The sequence below is a fragment of the Mastigoproctus giganteus genome, chromosome 12 (genome assembly GCF_048544385.1).
Source record: "Mastigoproctus giganteus isolate SK-2022 chromosome 12, ASM4854438v1, whole genome shotgun sequence".
Lineage (NCBI taxonomy): Eukaryota > Metazoa > Arthropoda > Arachnida > Uropygi > Thelyphonidae > Mastigoproctus > Mastigoproctus giganteus.
The window spans coordinates 29,120,229-29,143,796 of NC_143586.1; the positions used below are offsets into that span (position 1 = coordinate 29,120,229).

The 23,568-nt window shown below is 34.0% G+C and overlaps 1 protein-coding gene across 1 annotated transcript in view; it reads left to right on the forward strand.

The window, feature by feature from the left end:
- Positions 1-23,568, forward strand: part of eIF3d1 (eukaryotic translation initiation factor 3 subunit d1) — a 72,673-nt gene that overhangs the window by 25,488 nt on the left and 23,617 nt on the right. The window contains exons 4-10 of the mRNA XM_090385693.1: positions 1,323-1,411; positions 2,157-2,345; positions 2,560-2,614; positions 3,534-3,697; positions 4,730-4,862; positions 13,747-13,845; positions 22,570-22,618. Coding sequence (XP_090241819.1) covers positions 1,323-1,411; positions 2,157-2,345; positions 2,560-2,614; positions 3,534-3,697; positions 4,730-4,862; positions 13,747-13,845; positions 22,570-22,618 — 778 coding nt within the window. The remainder of the gene's footprint in view (positions 1-1,322; positions 1,412-2,156; positions 2,346-2,559; positions 2,615-3,533; positions 3,698-4,729; positions 4,863-13,746; positions 13,846-22,569; positions 22,619-23,568) is intronic.

Here is a 23,568-nt window from a genome sequence, read left to right on the forward strand (position 1 = left end):
TATCCAAACCATTTAAAGCCTTAAACATCTCAATCAGATCACCTTGCAGGTGTCTAGTCTCCTGATGATGCAATTTGTGAAACTGAAGCCTTTCTTGGTAAAAGGACCCCTTTGTCCTCTTCAGACTAAATATATATATATATATTTTTATCTGAAGCACATTTATTGTCATTCTTTCTCAAATTAAGTGTATACATATGACGACTTGAAGATGCACATTGCTTGCATTGAGAAATCATGCATTTTATATTGTTAACAATCAGCATATTTTGGTTTCAGCAGTGTAAATAAAATAGAATACATACGCACTCATAATGCAAGTTTTAAAGTTATGTGAATTCTCCATTATCCTGCACTCAGTTTTTAGGGAATTGAGTAGAAATATAAAAATTGCAGGTGCCATATATCATATAATGATACACTGTATGCAGTCCACTATCAAATTTTTGTTATAACTCCATTCAATCTCATTATAATGATATTTGCCTGTAGTTGGTTTCGGTAGTTTTTTGAATTAGACAAGCTGTTCCCAAGTTATGTATACCAATTCAGACTTTGAATTTCATTATATTTTTGAATAATCCATACTAAAATGCATATAAAATACCTTATATTGTTATAAGGTTAGTTGATCCAACTAACAATATAAGATAGCAACTTCGAAAAACATCACATTTCATGTTTAAGGCACATTTCATTGAATCGAGTAAACTAAATGTTAGTGGCATCCTTATTCTCTCTCAGACAACACACAAATTTAAATTTAAGCGGGCATAAATTTAAATTGAAAGAGGAAACAAAAATGGTTGTGGGATAAATGTGCGAAAATTTGCTTTGTTAGAGAGTATTTGATTGTTGAAACAAACATTCATCTGGGGTGTGTGTGTGTGTGTGTGTGTGTGTAAGGGGATAGTTTGAATAAATTTAAGGAACAATTGGACATATTAGAGTGGATGGCAAGATGAGATTGGGTAGTTTTTTGGCGAGGTGATGCTGTAAAAGCTTGCTTTCTTGCGTCACTTACCACAACTAATAATAGTTTGACAGTGTCATCACACATTGGGATTAGTTTAGCTTACTTCAAAAAGCTAAACCTAGCAAAATTAGAAATAAGATAAATTAGATACCCAGCAAAAATTAGAAAAAAGAATGAGAATCAGTTTCATTTTTGAGTAACAAGTGTGTACGTTATATTGAAGTAATTTGCAAACTTCTTTTGCAAGTTTTCTGATTTGTTTGGTGATGAGTGTATCATCATTAACTTTTAATTCAACAAACATTCTTAATCCTAATGGGTGTTTTTTTTTTTTTTTTTTTTTTAGCAACGTAATCTTCGTAATAGGGATAGACAAAAATTAGTTCAGCAACAGCAGCTTCAGGTACTTTCAAAAACAGCCAAAGGAAGAGAAAGGTAAGCAGTTTTAATGAACTTAAGTGAAATATTTGTAAAATATACAAATGTAAAAAACTATTGTTTGCACATAACTGACACAGTGTTATATTATTTCATAATTTTATTTTTATTAATACTTTTGGAAATTGTGATTTATTCAAAAAATCTTTGAACTTTGATAATATTTTTTGAATAGGCACGTTAAAATGCAACTCTAGTTACAATATTTTTATTAGATTATCTGAATTCTTTTTTTTTTTTATCATATTTATTTATTTGATAATTCATCTTTAATTCACATAGATGGTAGCACTTGTCAGTATGGCTATGTCAGCTGAAAAAACATTTATGTTGCTCTCATCTCATGAATCAAAATTCACTGTTGCCATACAACATTATTGATTTAACTTTAAGAAGGCCTTCTTAGTAGAAAATCATTTATTTTTAGTACCAAGGACTAACAAAGATTGGATGTCTGGATCTCTTGACAAGAGCATACATATCCAAAATAAATATTGTTATCTGAAATATTTTTTCCACTGGGGATTTAGAGGATTTAAAAAAACTAGTTTCTGTATCGTATTTTGTATTACATGCTGAATTAGAAATTTAGGCCTGTTATGCCATAGCATGCAGGCTGCCAAAGTAGTAAGTAGCTACTGATAGTTTATTACTTTGACATTTAATATTTTTGAAATTTAACATAATGCTGTTATTATATATTTAGTTGTAATAACTTTATTCATATGTTTAATATTTTCAGAGATCGCATGCAGCAAGTTCGTAAGTGGCAAAAGCAGCTCCGTCAGAAGTTTGACCAGAAAGGTCAAGTACCTGTTAAAAATCGTGATGCTTCTGTGAGAGTAAGATCAGCTTGGCAAGTAATTGAAGAGATGGATTTTCCAAGGCTTGGAAAACTTTCCCTTCCTAATGTTGGAGAAGGCAAGGATGTGTAAGTATTTTTTAGCCATATTTTCTGAAAATGGAAAACAGACTAACAAATCACTGCCTGTGTGCATGTGTATGTCTCTTAACACATAAGATGGTAGATCTTATTTTGATCTACCATCTTGGAATAGGATAGCCTTCACTCAAATTATAAGCATTTGCCCAATTTAGAAGGCTTGTGTTATGTTTACAGTCTATTTGAACCAGACTTAAATCAGGGATGATGGAGAGGTCCTAGAGTATTCTGATGGAAGTGATTTTTATTTCGATCTGGTAATCCTCTTGAAACAAAATTAACTTCTGTTATTCACTATGTTTTAAAAAACGGAAAGTAGTCTCCATTACTCATACTTAGAACTTCTGTTACATTTTATATTTTTTTAATATTGATTAGCCCTGTCTATAATACATAAATGTACTTGCAGGCACTTAAGTGTAAAAGATTGGGAGATGTATATAGCTTATGGAACAGATGAGTCTGTTTTTTCCAAAAAATTAGCATATTTTAAAAAATTATATGAAATACGAATGACATTAGAATCAAAATTGATTTTCATTATTGCAGTAGTGATAAGAATGTTGTCATTGCTCTGTGTTTTAACTGTCATAAAGTTTGCCATTTTGAGCAACAGGCAGTCTTAGTTGTCAAAGGTGAAAGGCTGATTTGTGTACATGAACAAAATCAGTGTATCGTTACACATCACAGGAAATGGGACTTGGATGCACTATTTGAACCAAAGTCTAAGAAGCTACTGATAGAATGATACACCACACATGTTCTTTGTGGCCAAGTAAATTCAAGGTTCCACCATCCATAGCAAAAGTAAATGGCCACAATTTTTTGGGATAAGAAGGCGTAATTCTTGGAGACTCCTTGCCTTCAGGAATCATGGATGTGAGCACAGATGTTACACACATTGAAAATTTACATTTGGTAAATTCATCCCACAAGAGAAATACCTGAAACGTTGCTCCTCCATGACAGTGCCATGCTTCACACAAGTGTGTATACTGCTGGGGTCATTGCAAAGTTTGATTAGATCAATTCTCCTCCACCCTCTGTATCATTCAGACCTGGCCTTGTCAGGCCGGCATTTCCTTGATTCTTTTGAAGAAATAATTGCAGGAACATTTTTATGAAGATGACACAATAAAAGATGCTATGTAGCATCTTTTATTGTGTCATCGTAAGTGGCAAAAGCAGCTCCGTCAGAAGTTTGACCAGAAAGGTCAAGTACCTGTTAAAAATCGTGATGCTTCTGTGAGAGTAAGATCAGCTTGGCAAGTAATTGAAGAGATGGATTTTCCAAGGCTTGGAAAACTTTCCCTTCCTAATGTTGGAGAAGGCAAGGATGTGTAAGTATTTTTGTGTAAGCAGTACGGGGGGGGGGACTATGAATATGGGCTCTTGTTAAAATGTTAATATACACCATTGTTCGGAAAGATGGAGTTCATTGAAAAATACTGACTACATTAATATTATGACTGTATAATGCAGTTTTCATATGTACCTTGTAAATGGCATAATAATAAGGATGTAATTGAATGCAAAATAAGGGTGCATTTTTATTTCAGTATTGTTATTTCATTGTTAATATTGCATTTTAACATAACTGACCTTCGTAACCTGTTTGGTTGGACTCTATATAAAGTCTAGCCAACAGGTTGTACTGTATATAGCCAAGAACATATCAAATTAATGGTTTTTTTAATCAATTTCAGACTGAGTAAAAAAAACAAAAATAAAGCTCTACCATTGGATTATTTATTCTTTTATGAGTGAATAAAATGGTTTTAAATAATAAAAACTATTTATTTATTAAAAAAATAGTAAAATCTGGAAATTCTTTTCAAGAATATCCAAACTTTGCAATGTACATTAATGTACAGAGTTATCACAAATAACAGAAGTGATTTCAATATTATTTACAGAAAAGGTTGGCATATTTTTTTACAGTAAAAATCTTTAGTGGAAAATGTTTCATCGTGTTCTATTCCTAACTATCATATAATACAAAAAATAGATTTTCATAGACTTCTCTCCTCCCAATGACAGAAACAATTTATGGTTTCTCTCGTACTTATTGTTTGTTTACACCCAAGCAATACCTTTCAAATTGTCCAGTGTTTACTCAATTTCAAATTTTGTACCAAATTAATAATATAATGTTTGAAGGAATATTCCTATATTTAAATTCTCATTGATAATTTCTTTATACCTGAATAATACTTTCATACTTAAAGGTCTTAACAATAAATCTTGCTCCATTGTATATAACTCATTTTGAGACCTGTAGTAGCCAGTGAAAACTTCCATAATTATTAATGTTTGTATTGAATTTCTAGAAATCATAATTTGTAGTTGAATTAATTCATTTATCTTTATAGCTATACTTGTGGTGCAGTAGAATATTATGATAAGACATATGATAGGGTAACCTGCAAACTTGAAAAACCGCTCCAGCGTATTAATCGTATATTTCATAAAGTTACTACCACAGATGATCCTATAATTCGTCAGGTACTTTTCAAGACAAATATCTTAATATACTATAATATTAAATGTTTAGAAGTGCTATTAAAGAAATTTTAATACAGTAGAGCGTAAGTTATCTGGAATAATTGATGTCAGACCTCTTCCGGATAGCCATATTTTCTAGATAATCAAACCGGATAATTTTTCTGGTATCTTACCTTATGATTAAATTAAATAATTAAAATTAATTAAATAAAAAAAATTATAATCTCAGAAAACAGAAACATCCATCAGGCATTTTTACAGTTTTTATACAAAACAGGAAAATTAGAAAGATTTTTAAATGCTCTGTTTTTTCGACTTACCGATAATGAGCACAGACAATCTGTGCATTCCAATGACATTTGCACACATAGCAATTGTAACTCATTATCTTCTCGTCTTAAAACTTGGTGCAAGTATTTCTATTTTAGTGGTTGGGGTTTTTCTCGGTAATGCTTTCCATAATAAGCCTGTCTAACGTTTTCTTCCTCGTAATTTACTTAACTGAAGTAAACATACTTTTAAGGGACACCGCTACCTAAGTTTCTCACCTTGAATATCTAGTTCACATATACCATGTCTTCAGTTTAAAATTTTTCAGCCAACCTGTGCTTGCCTTAAAATATTCATTACCTCTTAATTTTCAATTAAAATCTAATGCTTTTTCGGACAACATTAGGCCAGACACTGGTTCACCTAAACTTCGCTTCTGAAGAAAACAAAAAATAAAATTCTACTCTCTAAAGTGGCATTTTCAGGTTTTAACATTGTCTTTTTCATGCTAGATCCTCCTTCACTAAACATAATCAACACAAATTCTGTTATAGCATTGGAATTTTTCTTGATGTCGTAAATTGTTGAAGTCCCTACATTAAACTCTTTGGAGAGGTTTCCTAAATTTTCACCTTTTCTAATTCTTTTAATAAATTCAGTTTTTTTGTTGCAATGTTAAAATTACACATTTTCTTTTCATTCACATTTTACCAGAAAAAATTGAGAAAAATAATAAATCACACAGTTTCAGGCCGATATTATTCTTACCGAATCTGGAGCTAAACTAATCTGAAATTCACTCATGTTTTCAGAGAAAACCCAGTAGTCTCTGTGATATTTTTCTAAAGCACATTTCTGAAGGTTACTAAGAATTCTAGAGGTCACATACCATAAAACAAAAACAATTTGCAGTTTTCAGTTTTTTGGACTTTTTGTTGTACAATCTGTTATAAACGGGCCGTAAACTCGATCTTTCGCTTATTGTAATCAAAATTCAGTTTGCAAACTTAATCACTATAGCCGGCACTTACTGTACTACCGTCAATAAAAAAAAAAAAAAAAAGAAAGAAAGAAAGATCAGCCTTTCAAATTATTCTGGATAACCAACATTCTACTGTATATACACTGGTGTTCAAAGAAAGTGCATCACATTAAAATTGTAATTGTTGTCTGTATAACGTAAGTATATGGCAATATTTCTTACAGATGTCATCAGATAAGATTGACACACGTAGGTGATGACAATATTGCATCAGCTGTTACTTTCAGCTATAAAAGCATGCTCTGCAAGAGTTGCAGTCATTCCTTGCTTGTGTCAGGATGGCTAGTTACATGCAGTTGATGCCACAAAGAAAGAGTGCTATTGTTGCTTTACATGAGGAAGGATGTTTTTCACCGTCATATTGCTTATAGAGTCTTGTAATCAGTCACAGTGAGTAGATTTCTTTCCAATCTCAAGAATACTGGTTCTGCTGATAGGAAAAAAGGAACCGGATGCAAACGAGTCTCTACGGCAAAACAGTACCACGTTTTGAAGTGCTTATGCCTTAAAAACCGTAAAGCTTCTTCGTCTGAGCTGAAAAGAGAATGGGAAGAACATACAGGAGTGATAGCAAGTGCAGTAACAGTCAGAAGATGCCTCTTCAAAAATGGACTTGTAGCCCGTTGTCTTAAGAAGAATCCCCTTCTCACACAAAAATGAAAAAGGCCCGATTAATTTGGTGTAAGAAGCATGTCAAATGAACCCCTGAGCAGTGGAAGTCAGTTATTTTCTCGGATGAGTAGAAATTCAACCTACGTGTTCTGATGGGAGACAAACGATTTGCCGTAGACATGGTGAAGAATACCATCCAGACTGTATGGTGTCTACAATGAAATTCCCTACCAGCCAAATGATATGGGGGTGCATTTCGTATCCCGGATGGAGTAGGTCACCTGCAATTTATAAAAGGTTCCGTAAATGCCAGTGGATACCTGGCTATATTGGAAGACAAATTGCTGCCAACCATTAGGGACTATTCAGGATGACACTGCTCCTTGTCGTCTGGTGAAAAGTGTAAGTAGGCACTTCTGTAGTTACTTTAGCTTCATTTCTGCATTAGATGTTCGACAGTAATGTGTTTGTATTTGTTACAGGTGAAAAAATGGTTGGAAAAACGGTCCATTACAACTTTCAGCTGGCCAGGAAACAGCCTGGACCTGAATCCTATAGAGAACTGTTGGCATCGTGTGGAATCTGCAGTTGCCAGAAAGACCCTTCATGAACTTCAGGAAGCCATAATTCATGTTTGGAACCAGGAACTATCAGTTGATTATCTTCAGAAATTGATCTTGTCAATGCCTCAACTGTGGGCTGCTGTCATCAGGGCCAGAGGCTGTTCAACTAAATATTAATTTGCACCTGGTGAACTTTTCATTTTGTTTTCCATTTAAAATGATAAACTGAAGCAAATTGAGAGCTTCTGATAACATTTTGGCCATAATTGTCGTGTTTACCAAAACTGTTGTATAAAGGTTGCAAATGCTCATTTTGGAATATTTTGAGAGCACCTCTCAGATATTACTTAGCTTTCCCTTAACTATTAATAAATATCTTTTGTTTATATTTCTATTTGTGATGCTAGTCACTGATGTAACATTCCATCGCAAAAAAGGGTTAGAAATATGAAATTCCTAGGTGATGCACTTTCTTTGAACACCACTTTATGAATATTTCTGTAAATATTGCACACTTTAAAATGAGCACAAAATTAAATAGTAATATAACCTGTTGAAATTAGTTTATTATATTTTTCATTATAAAATGTATTTTTATAATTAATGAAAAACAACATATGAGGGCTGTTTGTAAAGTAAGGTGATCTTTTTGTGAAAAAGACATTTAATTACGAATCAGTGAAATGACAACAAATGAAGGCACATTAGTGCACTACTTTTCAGCGTAGTTGCCCATCACATTGAGGCACTTGTTTCACCATGCTATCTGTCATAAAATTTGTGGACTTTCCTGTCATTTAGGTTACAACAAACTGTTTCGACTTTATCAGTATCACTGAATTTGTTTCCTGTCAAATGATATTTTCAAAGACCTGAACAGATAAAAAAAAAGTTGGGGCTCTGTGATGGATGGACAAGCACCTCCCATCCATTACTGATGGCAGGGGTGTAATCTCATTTGAACCAAAAACAGACTTGCTTCTTGAACACTATGCAGAAATGTAAACACTTCATGTTCTTTTTCATTTTTCCATGTTTCAAGTAGAGCAGCCATTTTGGTTTAATTAACTAATGTCAACAAAAATATATAGCATCCTGTAACAAGAAGAAAATAAACATTAAATGTGTTTTTATTTATGTAACTTTTTGCTATTGGGGGAAAGCTCAGTTTCTCTCCAAAAACATCTGTTACCTTACTTTTCAAACAGTCCTTGTATTAAGTCTGTATTCTCTTTAATAAAAATATTTTTCATTATTAAGGTACTCTAGTTTTAAGATCCATTGGGGGTTTCAGAGTCATGATATAGCTGCATTTACAGGTCCAACAGACTTAAAATGATGCATTATCCATCATTCTTAATCTCTGGAACTGGAACTATGGAAAGCAGTTTTGTGAAGCAGTGAATTGTGCTACACTGTACAAGTCACACAATCAAGTATGGGTCTGCAGAGCAAGGTGCCCCTCTTTCTGCATGATGTTGTAAGATCAGTACTCTATAATTTACAGGGTATTTGCCCTAATGGATCAAATAAATTCCAGAGTACTAATCTTGAAATTCTTGAATATTTAACTTGATGTGTTTGAATGTCTTGCCTGTGTTATTGCAGCCTATACTTATCCTTCTTAAATATAATGAAATTTTAGAACACACACACCACACAGTACCAGTTCACTACTTCAAAGAGGCGCCTCCGTAGCCAGGTGGGAAGGAGCAGCAGTGTGTAGCACACGCTTCTTGATTAGACTGGGGTTCGAGCCCGTGACCACCAAATACGGAGGATGCGGAAAGGTCAGGAATAACCACCGCATATTCACGGAGCAATATGGCCTTAGTTGCTAATGCTCCTAAAAACTAAATAACAAACACTACTTCAGAATTGGCTGTTAAATAGTTGCTTTTTTGTCCTTTATGAAGTAGGACATTTGTGTATTTAACACTTAATTTTAAGTGTTAAATACACATTATACACTGATGTGTAAAACTTAAGAACCAACACTATTTCTAAAGGTTACAGCCACAAAATCTTTACTTAAAGTACTCTTTATTGATGAGAGTATATTCAGTCTCAGCAGCGATTCTGGATGTCAACTAATTTGGCGAGAGGTTGGCACATGGTATCACCCTGCAAACATCACTGAAAGGGTTCGATATTACGATCGAGGTGTTCTCGTCTGGGGCGGCGTTATCTTGGATGGACATACACAACTCCAGATACTGGAAGGCAGTACTGTAACCAGTGCACGCTATTGTATTCAGGTATTCCTTCCCCATGTGCTTCTGTTCCAAGGTGCCACTGGCCCGAGTTTGTGTTTATGGATGATAACGCCACATCTCATCGCACTGCAGCTGTTGATATGCTTTTGGAAAGTGAGTGCATTCGTATGGATTGGCCTGCCTGTTCCCACAATCTAAATCCCATCGAACACATATGGGACGCTCTGGGGAGACGCCTAGTGGCATGTTCACCAACTGAAGATGCCGCTCACAGAGGAATGGACGATGTTACTGCAAGAACTTATCAACAACATTGTTCTAAGTATGGACAGGCGATGCAAAGCCTGCATCGACATTAGGGGTGGCCATATCTCCTACTGTGGACCACCTCTTCCCTTTGTGCCATCTTTGGCAGTGATGCATCTGTATCATGGAAGCCAGTGCTATGTTGCCATTTTTGAATAAAGTCCCTCTGTACCGTTTTGTTTCTGTTGTTGTGTCAGTGTTGTTTCCTTCATCATTTCTGTACCTCACAATGTTCCTTTGGTATTCTTTTCCCATATCCAGGCCACACCTATGAGAAGCTACAGGTGAAAACCTGACTGGTGCTTAAATTTTGCATACCAGTGTATGAGATGTGACTGAAAAGTGTCTGGGTCAGCTGTAAGATGGCACAATATATAGGCCCATCCTTAGTGCAGGGACAGTGGCAGTTGCCTTTGGCCTTGTGCTCCAACTGACAAAAAAATTTTATATATGCAACTTGCAGGCAGAAATCTGGATGTACAGTGTTCACAAAATAGTAAGAAAAAGTTGATGAAAAATACAAAAACTTTTAGGTGCAGTCAAATGCTTCAAGAATATGTTAACAACTTGGCTTTTCTGTTGATTTAAAATGATACTGCTAGCAAACTGAACTATATTGAAATTATAGCCGAAATTTCATTAAGCTCACAAGATTTCCTTTAAGTTAGAATATCAACTATGTAGATTTTTATACCTTTCAGTTTTAAGTTCAAAATACTTGAAATTAAAGCACTTCACCTGTGTTTAATTTTAACATCAGAAGATCCAGCCGACCCAAGGTCAGTTTGGTCTTTTGGTATTTTTGATTCTTAGACTCTATTAGTAATAAATAGATTCTAAACTTTACCATGGGTTAAACTTAAATGCAGTTGAAGCACTTTCATTTCTAGTATTTTGATCAAGGTAACCTAGTAAAAAATAAAAATAAAAAAAAGGAAAAAGTGAATGGAATAATCCTCCATTGCAAGTGATAGTGCAGTGACAAGGTCAGTTATATTTTACATAAACTGTAGTACCCATCAAAGGCCCGCCCCACTCAGTATTCTGCTGTTTTGGGCCATGAAAAGTGTAGGGCTGACATTGTAATTAGGACAAAATTCATCTATTAGGTGGTGGGAGAATGCAGTCTGCTGAATAAGTTGTCATATATTTATAAACTGTTGGATGTCACCCAGAGGTTACATTAAAATAACATTTTGTGTAGTGTTCTCTGCAGTTTGTGGTTTTCAGAAAATGATTTGCCATAAACAATACCATATGAGCATCAGGTTCTTTTTCAAATTAGGCAAAACTGTTATGGAAAACTATGACATTGTAAAACTGGCTGTTGAGCCCTGCTTCTCTCTGAGAGAAGTAGAGCTCATTAGAGCAGTGCTGTCCTGTCTAGCCTTTCTGGCTGGTCTTTAAAATGTTTTAAAATCTCTTTTATTTTAAGAAGTTAGCATGTGCCACCTAAGAAGAATAAAAAGCTATATTAAATATCAACCAAAAATAAACACACACTTACATTATTTTTATTTTATGTAATCATCTGTAATTAGTCATATAGCAAAATATGTGCAGTTTTCCACACAAATGCTAAACTTTGTAGAAATTATTAAATTCACTAAATGAATTTCAACTCACTACTAGTAAAGCTGTCCAATTAACTGAAATTAATTATTTTTTAAGTAATTTAAATTATTTCTGATTCTTACAACCATCATTTCCATCAAACACATTCTCAGGAAAGGTGATTGTTGGTCTGTTGGTCTTTATATAGCTCTACACTAGAGTAGGGTTTTCAAATTCAGAAGTGCTCATGGGCTATACAGATGATTCTGGGGGCTTGTGGGCCACATTAGTGTGCACACAGTACACTAATGGCATTACCGAGAGAAATATTATTTTTACATATTTTCTCCTTGCATAAAAGTATGTCATATGACCATCAACATTTATGACGGTTCATATAAGTTATGCATTTTGTTTAAATCTTACATTAGTGTATCTACTTTAAGTATTCCTTTCAACTTTCACAGATTAACCCTGTTAATCTGTGAAAGTCGACCATGGGCTGCATGCATGTTACCAGTTCAACATTGTTACATTAAGAATAGTATCATTTATTTATGACTTTATCAAGAATATTGATGATCACTTCAGATTTAATATAAAATATACATTTCAATACTTTATATGTAAATGAGATGAAGTATACAGCAGACTCTCAATTTACCGGGATCGGATTAACAGGGACACTTCAAGACTCTAAAAAAAAAAAAAAAATCATAAAATCATAAAATTCAAGTAATAACTAGAATAGGTATAAACATATGTTTTGCAAGTCGTAAATAAGCGACAAGAAGCAGCGTTATAGGTCGTAATTGGGAGATTAATGTACCTATTATCTTGCAACCCCCCGCTGTCTTCACACCTGCCACTCAAAAAAAAAAAAAAAGACCAAATGCTTAGTTTGTTTTAGTGCGTCCCGTTGATTGTTGTGTTCCGTTGCCCCGCAAAAGGACAAATTTTGTTTTGTTATTTATGTCAGGGATGTCAATTTTTTTTATAATAAATAATTTTATTTTTTTGTTTAGAAATCGCAAAAATGATGGGTAAACGCAAAGGAGTTGCACTTTCAGTTAAACAAAAACTTGAAATTGTTGAAAAGTTTGAAAATGGTGCGTCCATTAAATCTTTAATGATGAAACATTATAATGTTGGTGACCAAACCATATGCAACATCGTAAAAAATAAAGGGATGCTAATAGATTTAATATTGACATTGCAAAAAATAAAGGGAAGATCGTATTGGACACGCAAGTAGTACGTGGTAAGATTTTTCATCTATTGCCATATTTTTTACGTAGGTTGCTGAAAATTTTGCGATACAGTTAGTTTTGGATTTACGTAAATTTTTTTTTCACTCAAATTTTTTTTTTTTTTTTTAGGATTGTAAAATTTAAAACAAAAAAAAAATCCCATAAAATAAGCAATCAATAACGATAATCACGGCAGGCACAAATTGCACAAGTGAGATACGGAGTAACAAGCAAAAAAATAGGAAAGGAGAAGATTCTTACAATTTATTTATAGGTTTTTTTTTTATATGACTGAAGATTTCAGTGAGGGGGACACACATTTCACCATAATAACGTAAAACTCCACAGAATTGCAGTTATCAGTATTTTCGCAAATGCAATAAGATGAGTTTACTACCTTTTATAATTAGATGCACAAACAGAAAAGCCCAATAACACAGAAAGTGCAAATTGTTTTTATTGTTTTTTGGTAGTGACCTCAAGAAATGTGCTTTAGTAAAATGTGAACTCGCGCGGGGTGATAATAGTGAGTTTTCACCGTAACCCTGTGAAGTTCTTTACAGAAAATGAATTTTCTGTAAAGAAAATTCAAAGAAAATTGACTATTATCTTGGTGCCGACTAAGAATAAGTGACAGTGATACTAGTAAATCTACCAAGAAAAGGAAAGCGATCGATTTGGATCAGAAAATTAAACTAATAATCAAGTATCATGCTGAATTCAGATTTGTCAATAATAATATAGTAGCAATATGTTATTAGTCATTCCATAGTTACGTAAAACTCGACGAAGTAAGAAGTCCTGGAACGTATCTTTTACGTATGTCGGGGATTTCTGTATTTTTGGATTAACCGGAAAATTGATTATCTGGGATTTGTTTTTACCGTCTATCCCGGAAAATCAAGAGTCTACTGTATAAGGATATATTTTGTTATTGCATATCACAAGAAAATAACTTGAATTTATTTGAGTAAAATTTCTTTTTTAAAACAATTATGCTAAAATCGTGTTCATTATTCAGAGACCTTCTGTGAAGCTTGATATTCTTTCTTTTTTGTTTTTCAAATTTAGCTTACCAAAACTGAAGGAAATGTATTTGCAACTGATGCAATTATAGCTACATTAATGTGTGCCACCCGTTCTGTTTACTCTTGGGATATCGTTGTTGAGGTAAGATATTTAAAATACCAACATGCTCTTTGAATTAAAGAATAATATGTATGTTGCCCACTATTGTAACCTGTTTCGTAGAGCTGGTTGGTTCTAATTAAATTGCATTACTCTGGAAACAATGTTGACTGAAAATGGTTAATCATGCTGAGCTGAAATAGTTGAAACAGCAGTATTAGCGTGGACACTGTTCTTAACTAGTGTTACTGTTTCTACAGATTATTTCTAGATCTACAGATTTTTAAGGGCAACAGTTATATGTGAGCTATTGATATAAAAAATTCAGTTACAATAGAAGTTAAGTAGATAAGATACAGTTTTCAACTTCTGTAGAAGGTGAGCTTTATTAGTGTCATTATCAGTGTTTTTGTAGTCATTCACACTCCAGCTGTTGTGTAATGCATTTATTGTTGAAATTATTATAAAAGAAAGTAAAAAGAAAAATTTTAACGAAAATTGGAATATTAGTATTAATAGTGGCTTATATAGCATCAGCCAAAAAAAAAAAAAAACTGCCAACAACAACAACACACTTCCCATATCGCCCATCCATTCCCTCGAACAGTTGTCAAATTTTTTGAATTTATTCAAACTACCCACTTCCACAATACCAGATGGAAGTTTGTTCCAACAGTCAACCATCCATTGGCTGAAGACAAATTTCTGCACATCTATCCTGTAACTGCCCTTCCTCAATTTTGAATTTATGCCCCCTTCATGTAGTCTGCACAAGGGGAAGGATGTCATCAGCATTGAGCTTACTTGATCCATTCAGAGCCTTGAACACCTCAATCACATCTCCTTGCAGATTCCTTGACTTAGAAGCTTTTCAAAAATTAAATCATTAAGATTCCATTAGTTGATTGTTAAAGATCAAATTTTTTGAAAAGTGACATGTTATCCAAAAATCAATTTATGCTATTAATAAAAAATATTAAAGAAAATGAGAATCTTTTCAAAATTTTAATATGAAAATTGTTTATAAAATCTGCAGATTTTGTAAATTATGGTTTCCTGATGAATTGTGTCCTTGAGATAATCTACACAGCCAGAAGCTGCATGAGTTTCAGTTCAGGCAAGAAAAATGACAAGCAGTTTGGAAATAGTTGCATACTAGACAATATAAGTTGGGAGGGATATTTTGCATATGAGGGTGACTCAAATGAAATAGTATTTCAGTATTCTAAATCTAAATTATCACCTTAGGTGTAAATTTTGAGATTGGCATAAATGTTTCTACTGAACAGTTATTCTTCTACTTCAACTATTAAGATTCTTAGTAAAGCTTATTATCTTAGTACTCAACTCTAGATCCGTATTGGGGTTAAATTTACATAAAGGAAAGTAAAGAGGGTAAAAGTAAGTTTTCAATTATATTAATTAATTAATTATTATTATTATTTTTTTTTTTTATGAAAACTGCAAATGCAAGAGGACTTGCTTGGGTTGGAGGTTGAGAAGATGAAAGAAGATATTTGTTGACATTAGACTTGGACTTCTGTAGACTGTAATTTTCAGGAAATACGTATGAAGGAAGGTTGTTCCAGAAAACATCAGTTGAATGAATAAACGAGTAGGATGAAAAGTTGGTTCTGTGAGTTTGAAGTTGGACAGTAAATGAATGTTGGCTGGTGGTGGAATGTGTTCAGACTATTTTGAAAGAGCGAGCATGAATTATAGAAACCAATTCAGAAGAACAGTGCCCATGGACGTATCTGTAGAAAAGGCATGCAGCAGAAACAGTACATCTATGAGGCAGTGAGTGGAGAGACTCTGTTAGAGAGGAGTCATTAATTAACTTAACTGCCCTCTTCTGAATGGAATCTAGAAGCCTGAGAGAGGTTTTGGGGGCACCGCCCCAGATATGTGAACAATATTCCATGGTAGGGTGGATTTGCAATTTGTACAGAGTTATCCAATTTTCTTCCTGAGAAAATTGGATAACCAATTACAAAAAACAGTTGGCAAATTATAAGATGGAAGCTTGTTTAGAAGACCTTTATGCCAAACACGATCGAAAGCCTTTGTGATGTGAAGAGCAACTGCTTGTGTTTGACTGAACTTTTCCATTGAATCTGTCCATAAATGGGTAACATAAGCTACAATATCACCAATGTATCAACACTGATGGAATCCATACTGGCGATCGTTGATCAGATGGAAGGATTCTCGGTAGTTTAAGAGTTGGCAGTTAATTGATTTCTGTATTACTTTAAAAAGAGTAGAAGTAATTGCAATGGGACGATAATTGGATGGTAGGGTTTTGTCATCCTCTTTAGGAACTGGCTGGATATGAGCAAATTTCCAAACCGAAGGAAAAACACCTTTGGAATAAGAAAGCGGAAAAAAGGCGGCAAAGAACAGGAGTAAGTTCAGGAGCACAGGTTTTGAGAACAAGTGGAGAAATACCATCAGGACCTGGAGCTTTCTTAGCATCAAGATTCGTCAAAATCCTTTTGACATCCTTTTGATGGAAGACTATAGGATGCATTGAATAGAGCATTTTGGGAATGTGGGAAGTGTTTTACCAAGATCATTAAATACATGAGTTGGAAGAAAAATGGGATGCTAGCAGGTCAGCTTTATTCTTGGCTGAAGTGACAATAGAACCATCTGGTTTTGAAAGAGGTGGGAGCAGAGATGGACAAAAGTTGCAGCCAATAGCTTTGGAAAGAGACCAGAATGCTCGGCAACCATTAGGGCAAGAAGCATGTTTTCTATGCTTAGCTTGTTCAAAATCTAGTTTGGACTGATTAATAAATGCTTTACAATTGCTGCTAGCTTTGCTGTAGGCAGAAAATGAAACTGAAGAATTGGAAACAAGGCAATTATGATATGCAACATTCTTCTCTTGAACAGCCTTAGCACATTTATTGGAAAACCAAGGTTTAAATAAAGGATGAGATTTTAAAGTGGAGTGTGGAATAAAGGATTCCATTCCTACAAGGATAATTTCACTGATGCGATCTGAGCAAACGTTAACATCAGAATTTTTGAAACAGTAATCCGACCAAGGAAAAGAAATCTTACAGGTCATCCCGTTTTGCATTATTTAATGCCAAACAATATGAGGTTGGAAATAGCCATGAAATAAAGGCTCCATTGGAGAAGAGACAATCACCAAGTTGTGATCTGAGGTGCCTAATGGACCACTCACTTTGACCGTGTACTTAGAAGGGTTGTTTGTGAGAAAAAGATCAAGCGTGTTGGCTGTATGGTTAGGATTGTCCAGTATTCTGGCAGGTAAATGAACAATCTGTGCGAGGTTATTAGTAGTTGCAAAAGCCTTAACATCTTGACCAGCTGCATCTGTGTGACTAGAGAATGGAAGCCAGCTGGAGTTGTGAACAATAAAAATCACCAAGGAAAATTACCTCACTGTTAGGAAAGTTGGACTGGAGAAAGTCAAGTTGCAAAGAGAATAAGTCAAAGAGCTCCAAGTGATTAGTGGAGTTGGGAGAACGGTGGAGACAACAGATGAATTTGACACAATGAAGTAGAGAGATTTTAAGCCAGAGAAGTTCGAAAAGAGAAGATTCAAAATTATCAAGTCCCTGGCAGGGAGTATCGGAATGGACATATGCACAAGTAACACTTTTGTGACGAAAGGAATCATACGGCAAATAATTTGAGCGTTGGTTGAATCAACTGATAACTGAAATTCTGTCAGAAAAAGTACATGGGGTTTGCCAGACTGCAAGAGGAAATGGACATTGTTGAGATTAGAACTGAGACCACATATTTTTGTGAAATGAACTAGGAAGTGTTTGGGAGGTTTGGATCTTTTCGCAGATAAGCTTACTTTATTAGTTTGACTATTCATGATGTATTCGATAGTGAGAAAAAGTGTGGGGGGGACCCCATGCTGTATGAAGTAATGAAATTTTTGGATATGGCATACACATAGTAAGAATATACCCAGATCCTTGATATAACATGGCGTCAACAATGCCCCCCCCCCTGCATACACACTACTCGGACTCCCTCCAGTCACTATCTGGCAGACTAGAGGTAGCAATATTATACACTAGCTGATCCGGAAGCCTTCTAGAGAATTACCAATAGGTTTGGTCTGGTGTACTAACTTGCAGCCGGCCTGCGAACATCGTTTTAGAGCTGTACCCTTGAAATGTAAGGAAGTTTGGATCTCGCCATGATGTCCATCATAACCTCAAAAGACATCAGTCATACTGAATGATGAAAGAGATGGGGAAGGTTTGACTGGAACTTGGCTCTGGAAACTAAACATGGGTTCCACCACTTCAAGCCTCCAATAAGCAAAGTGGTGGTATTGCACTGGTTGATGAGAGTCATCTACCACCTAGTATTGCCTGGCAACACAGAGGGGTGGCACACCTCGACCCCTGCTTACGTTGGTTCACACCTGGGTGGTCACCCACAGTGTGCTTGTGCATGGAGGTTATACCCAGGATTACTAACAGTCCCACCATCGTGAAGGTGCAAGCAGAAGATTTGGCTGTCACAGACCGTCCGGACTTCACCGAAATTGAGTCCACTTGACTTGAATGTCACCCGAATATCAGTTCCATCAGCGTTTTAGACTCACAGGTAGCAAGTACAGCTTGTCTGGCATATCTGAGAGAATGTCTGTGACAACCTCAAGGACCGTGTCTCTAGGAAGAGGGAGTGCACCATCTTTTTCCTGGTTGTCATTTATAAAATTATATGAAGAAGATTCGCGTTTTGAAAAACCAAGAGCTGAATGAGAAGCTTTCGATGTCGTTGTCATCAGTTGGCGAATGACACGAGTTGTAAGTGTTGATTTATAGTATTGTGGTACCCAGGTTGCATCACGTTAAACACGTAGAAATTTGATTTGTGTGATCTGCCATATTGGTAATAGATTTGTGAGTAATTTAGTGTTTAAAATTTCGTATGAGCTATTTTGGCAGAACCATTCTATAGCTAGGGCTTCGTACTGGAATATCTTATAATTCAATTTAAGTTTAATTAGTGTAATTACGTTATCTATTGATGGATCACGATTAAAAGATTGTACGTGCTGACTGAGTTCTGTTCCTGGTTGGTGTGATTTGAAACTATTATAATGATAGTATGCTCTCATGGTGACTGTTCTGGAAGTTCCATATTTTGTGGTGGTGTAACTTTATGTAAATCTAACCCTAACCAATACAGATCTAGAGGTGAGTACTAAGATAATAAGCTTTGCCAAGAATCTTAACAGATAATCAACAATACATCAAGCTTTCAGGTGTAAAATTAGTCATCTTCTACTTAACACAAATATAATTTTAATGGATTAAGAAGTAATAAGAGCACATTCATTGTTTTGCACAGGAATTGATTGAGTGATCTCTGTACAACATGGACTTATTTCCTTGCAATTTTCATGTTTCTAGAAAAATGATGCAGCAGAATTTTGAGTCCATGCAGATGATGAAATGAAGAAAACTATCAAAAAATGGTGCCAACACTAAACTGTGGTGTTGCTGTAAGTCTGTGTTGTACAGCGTATCTTTTCTACAACATGGAATTATTGCCTTGTAATTTTCATATTGATGAAGTGAAGAAAAGTATCGAACAGTGTTGTCAGCAGCAACCAAAACATCCTTATACAGATATAAACAAGCTAGTTAATGTCCATATTGCATTACATTTCAGGTACACTTAATTTTTTCTTAAATTAAATGATTTTTTTCATTTTCTGTGATTAGTAGAAATGAAAAGTAAATACAGTAGACTCTCGATTAACTGGGATTATATTAACCGGGACACTTCAAGACTCCAAATTAAAAAAAAAAAAAAATCAACCAAAAATCAAAAAATTCAAGTAATAACTAGAATAGGTATAAACAGATATTTTGCAAGTCATAAATAAGTGACAAGCAGCATTATAAGTCATCATTGGGAGATTAGTGTACCTATTATCTTGTAATCCCCACTGTCCTCACTTCTGCCGCTCAAAAAAAAAAATAATAAAAAAGACCAAATGTTTAGTTTGTTTTAGTGTGTCGCGTCGATTGTTGTGTTCTGTTGCAACGCATAAAGAAAAATTTTGTTTCGTTATTTATGTCAGAAACGTCGGATTTTTTTTTTTTTTTGTTTAGAAATCACGAAAATGATGGGTAAACGCAAAAGAGTTGCGTTTTCAATTAAACAAAAACTTGAAACTATTCAAAAGTTTGAAAACGGTGCATCCATTAAATCTCTAAAGAACCATTGTAGTGTTAGTGACCAAACCATACGCAACATTGTAAAAAATAAAGGGAAGCTATTAGATATAAAATCGACGTCGTAAAAAAATACAGGAAAGCTATTATACGTAAAATCGACATCGCAAAAAATAAAGGGACGCATTGTATTGGATACGCGAGTAGTGCGTCGTAAGTTTTTTTATCTATCGCCATATTTTTTACGTAGGTTGCTGAACATTTTTCAATACAGGAAATCCCCCAACTTATGCAACTGTGGATTTACGTAAATTTTTTTCCCTCAAATTTTTTTTTTTTTTTTTTTTTCAGGATTGTAAAATTTAAAACAAAAATAATAAATAAGATAAGCAATCAATAACGACAATCATGGCACGCACAAATTGCACAATATATATATTTTTTATTATAGATTTAGTAAAATAGGTACATGCTATTTTATCGGTTTTAAGTTATCCATGTTGGTAAAGGCCGAAAATATATTAATATAGATTTTTGAGTTAGCTATGTAGGTAAAGGCCGAAAATATAAAACCTAAACTATATAAATTTAGACCAAATTTTACCTGTAGATTAAATCAACCAAGTAACTCTAAAATAGCCGATACTGGCCTCAGTGGTCAAACCTAGTGAAGAATAATAATTAGCAATACATGTAAATATAATAATACAATACCATTTGTTAATTGTAGATATAAGGATACATTGAAAGGGACTTTATCAAGGTATTCCTTGATAAAGTCCCTTTATCAAGGATTGAAAGGGATACTTTTATCAAGGTATCCCTTTCAATATATTCCACCCATAATTAACAGAGCTATCTGTTTCTTACCTCATGAACTATTAGAGTAATTCGAGGGGGATTGAGGTACTATTACTATACTTAAACCTTGCTTCCATTCGCCTTAATTTAGCGATTGCTTCTTTTGTACTATTTTATATTAAAATTATAGATGGAAATTGGTTCTCGCTTCCTCTTTATTCTAAATAATTGCTTCTTCTAGCTTTCTATATATACGTGTTGTAGCTATCGGTCGGGCTAAATGGCATCTTGCCTGTTAACAGCTAAATTACCATCTAACTACTTATCAACTTAACCACTAAACTTTTAATATTACATATTTGACCTTGTTATACAGGCAGATGACAACAGATACAGATAGCTCTGTTAATTATGGGTGGAATACATTGAAAGGGTTAGCCCTCGATAAAGTCCCTATCAATGTATCCTTATATCTATAATTAACAATTGGTATTGTATTATTATATTTACATGTATTGCTAATTATTATTCTTCACTAGGTTTGACCACTGAGGCCAGTATCGGCTATTTTAGAGTTACTTGGTTGATTTAATCTACAGGTAAAATTTGGTCTACATTTATATAGTTTAGGTTTTATATTTTCGACCTTTACCACCATAGCTAACTCAAAAATCTATATTAATATATTTTTATATTTTCGGCCTTTACCAACATGGATAACTTAAAACCGATAAAATAGCATGTACCTATTTTACTAAATCTATAATAAAATATTACCACGGATGTAAGGTTCAATCTAATACAGATGGCTTTAATCCGAACGGGAAAATATTGCATTATATTATATTACTTTATAAAATATTTTCATAAATTGTTCCTATTATATATAATATATATATGTGTGTGTGTGTGTGTGTGTGCAAATGTACCTAAAAATGTGCATAGATGGGATACATACCTATGTATCCCATCTATGCACCACAACCTATTGCAGTACCATAAACTATGGTACTGCAATAAGTCCACGTTGTACAGAGCAGTGCTTCTCAAACTATCTGTAGTGAAGGACCGGTACTTTTGTAAAATACAAATCTCGCTAACTGGTAACGGACTAATTGATAGGGACCAGTAACATCCGCGACCAGTTTTCAATTATTGCAGACCGGTAACAAACAGTTCGTGGACTGGCACCGGTCCGTGGACCACACTTGGAATAGCACTGGTATAGAGTATCCTCTGTACAACATGCTTTTATTGCTTTGCAATTTTCATATTTCTAGAAGACTGAAAAATGATGCAGCATGATATTGATTCCATGCAGATGGTGAAGTGAAGAAAAGAATTTATAGTTACATCACATGCCAGCTCCTTCATTAATTTTGCATAGCATTTTGGTTTTCCTTTAATTTTGCCCACTTTGCCACCATGAGATTTGGTGTGTATTAAGTAGCTGGGAATTTTTTTTTTTTAACCTCACTGAAGATATCATATTCTCTTATTATTCAATATAGAGTCATCAGAATTAAAAATAAAATTTTTAATTGAGCCTTTTTTATTTTAAACTTATTCGCATACTTTTTTTTATCACTACATTTAACTGTTTGCTAGTTGGCTAACAGCTATTAACCAATTGGGAAAAAAAAAATTGACAAAACCAGAGATTATACATCTTCAGCTATACTTTTTAATTTGTAATTCACTTTTAAGTGTGCAGATAAGATTTTGGTGATATAATTTTCTTTTTGTTAATTATTTGTTTATTTATTTGTAGCGAGTTGGTAATAAGCTTTTCTTTGACAAGAGAGACAATTCAGAATTTGGTATGTATTTATTTGTTATTTTATATAATCCACTTTATTTAACCATTAAATGAACATGTACTTTTACAACAAAGAAGATTAAAACCCTTAAAATTTTCAATTGAAATTATAGTAACCACTCAATTTTAGTATTAGAAGGCCTTGTTCATCATAGTTGATGTTTTCTTAGAACCTGACAATCAACTGGGCTGATCAATCTCCATATGTACTGGTATTGACTTGCATGTGGCATGAATTGCACAAGTTGTTTCAAAGGCAGAAAATAATTACTTTATGTGCATAAAAAGTGCAGATGTTCTTTAAGATCATATTTATCACTTTTAATAAAGTATAAAAATATTACTAAATAGAAAAACAGTTGGCGGCTCAACCCTCCCCTCCATGTATATCTTACCCTCTCTCCCACATAATTTGTGTTCTTGAATTGCCAACTGTTTTTCTCATTAGTATAAACTTCATGTGTAATGCAAGATATAAATAAACAAAGTCACTAGTCACTACTGCCTCATTTTTGTTAAAGAAAGAAAACTGATTTTCAGTTGTTTATTACCCTCCGTCCGTCCGTCCGTCCGTCCGTGCGTGCGTGCGTGTGTGTGTGTGAGCAAGCAGTTCTCACTGAAGTTTATGACATGGGTAAATCTTGTGCAAAGTCCATCTTCAAACTTGCATATAATGTTTGACTTTTGTTCTAACTGAGTCATGCATTTAGCTTTTTTGTTTTTAACACAAATTCAGTTGCTGTTGCAGGTCACTTAGATGTCAATTAAGCAAGATATAGTTTTCATGTTTACATATAAAATTCATTAGAAATTTTATATTAATTTAATTAATAATAGCAGGAAGTATATCTGAAGATATTTTTAGCTTCTTTACATTATTCTTTAAAATATATAAATAATTGAAATTAGTGAAAAATTCAGAGCTGCAGGGCTCAATAACTTCCACGATTT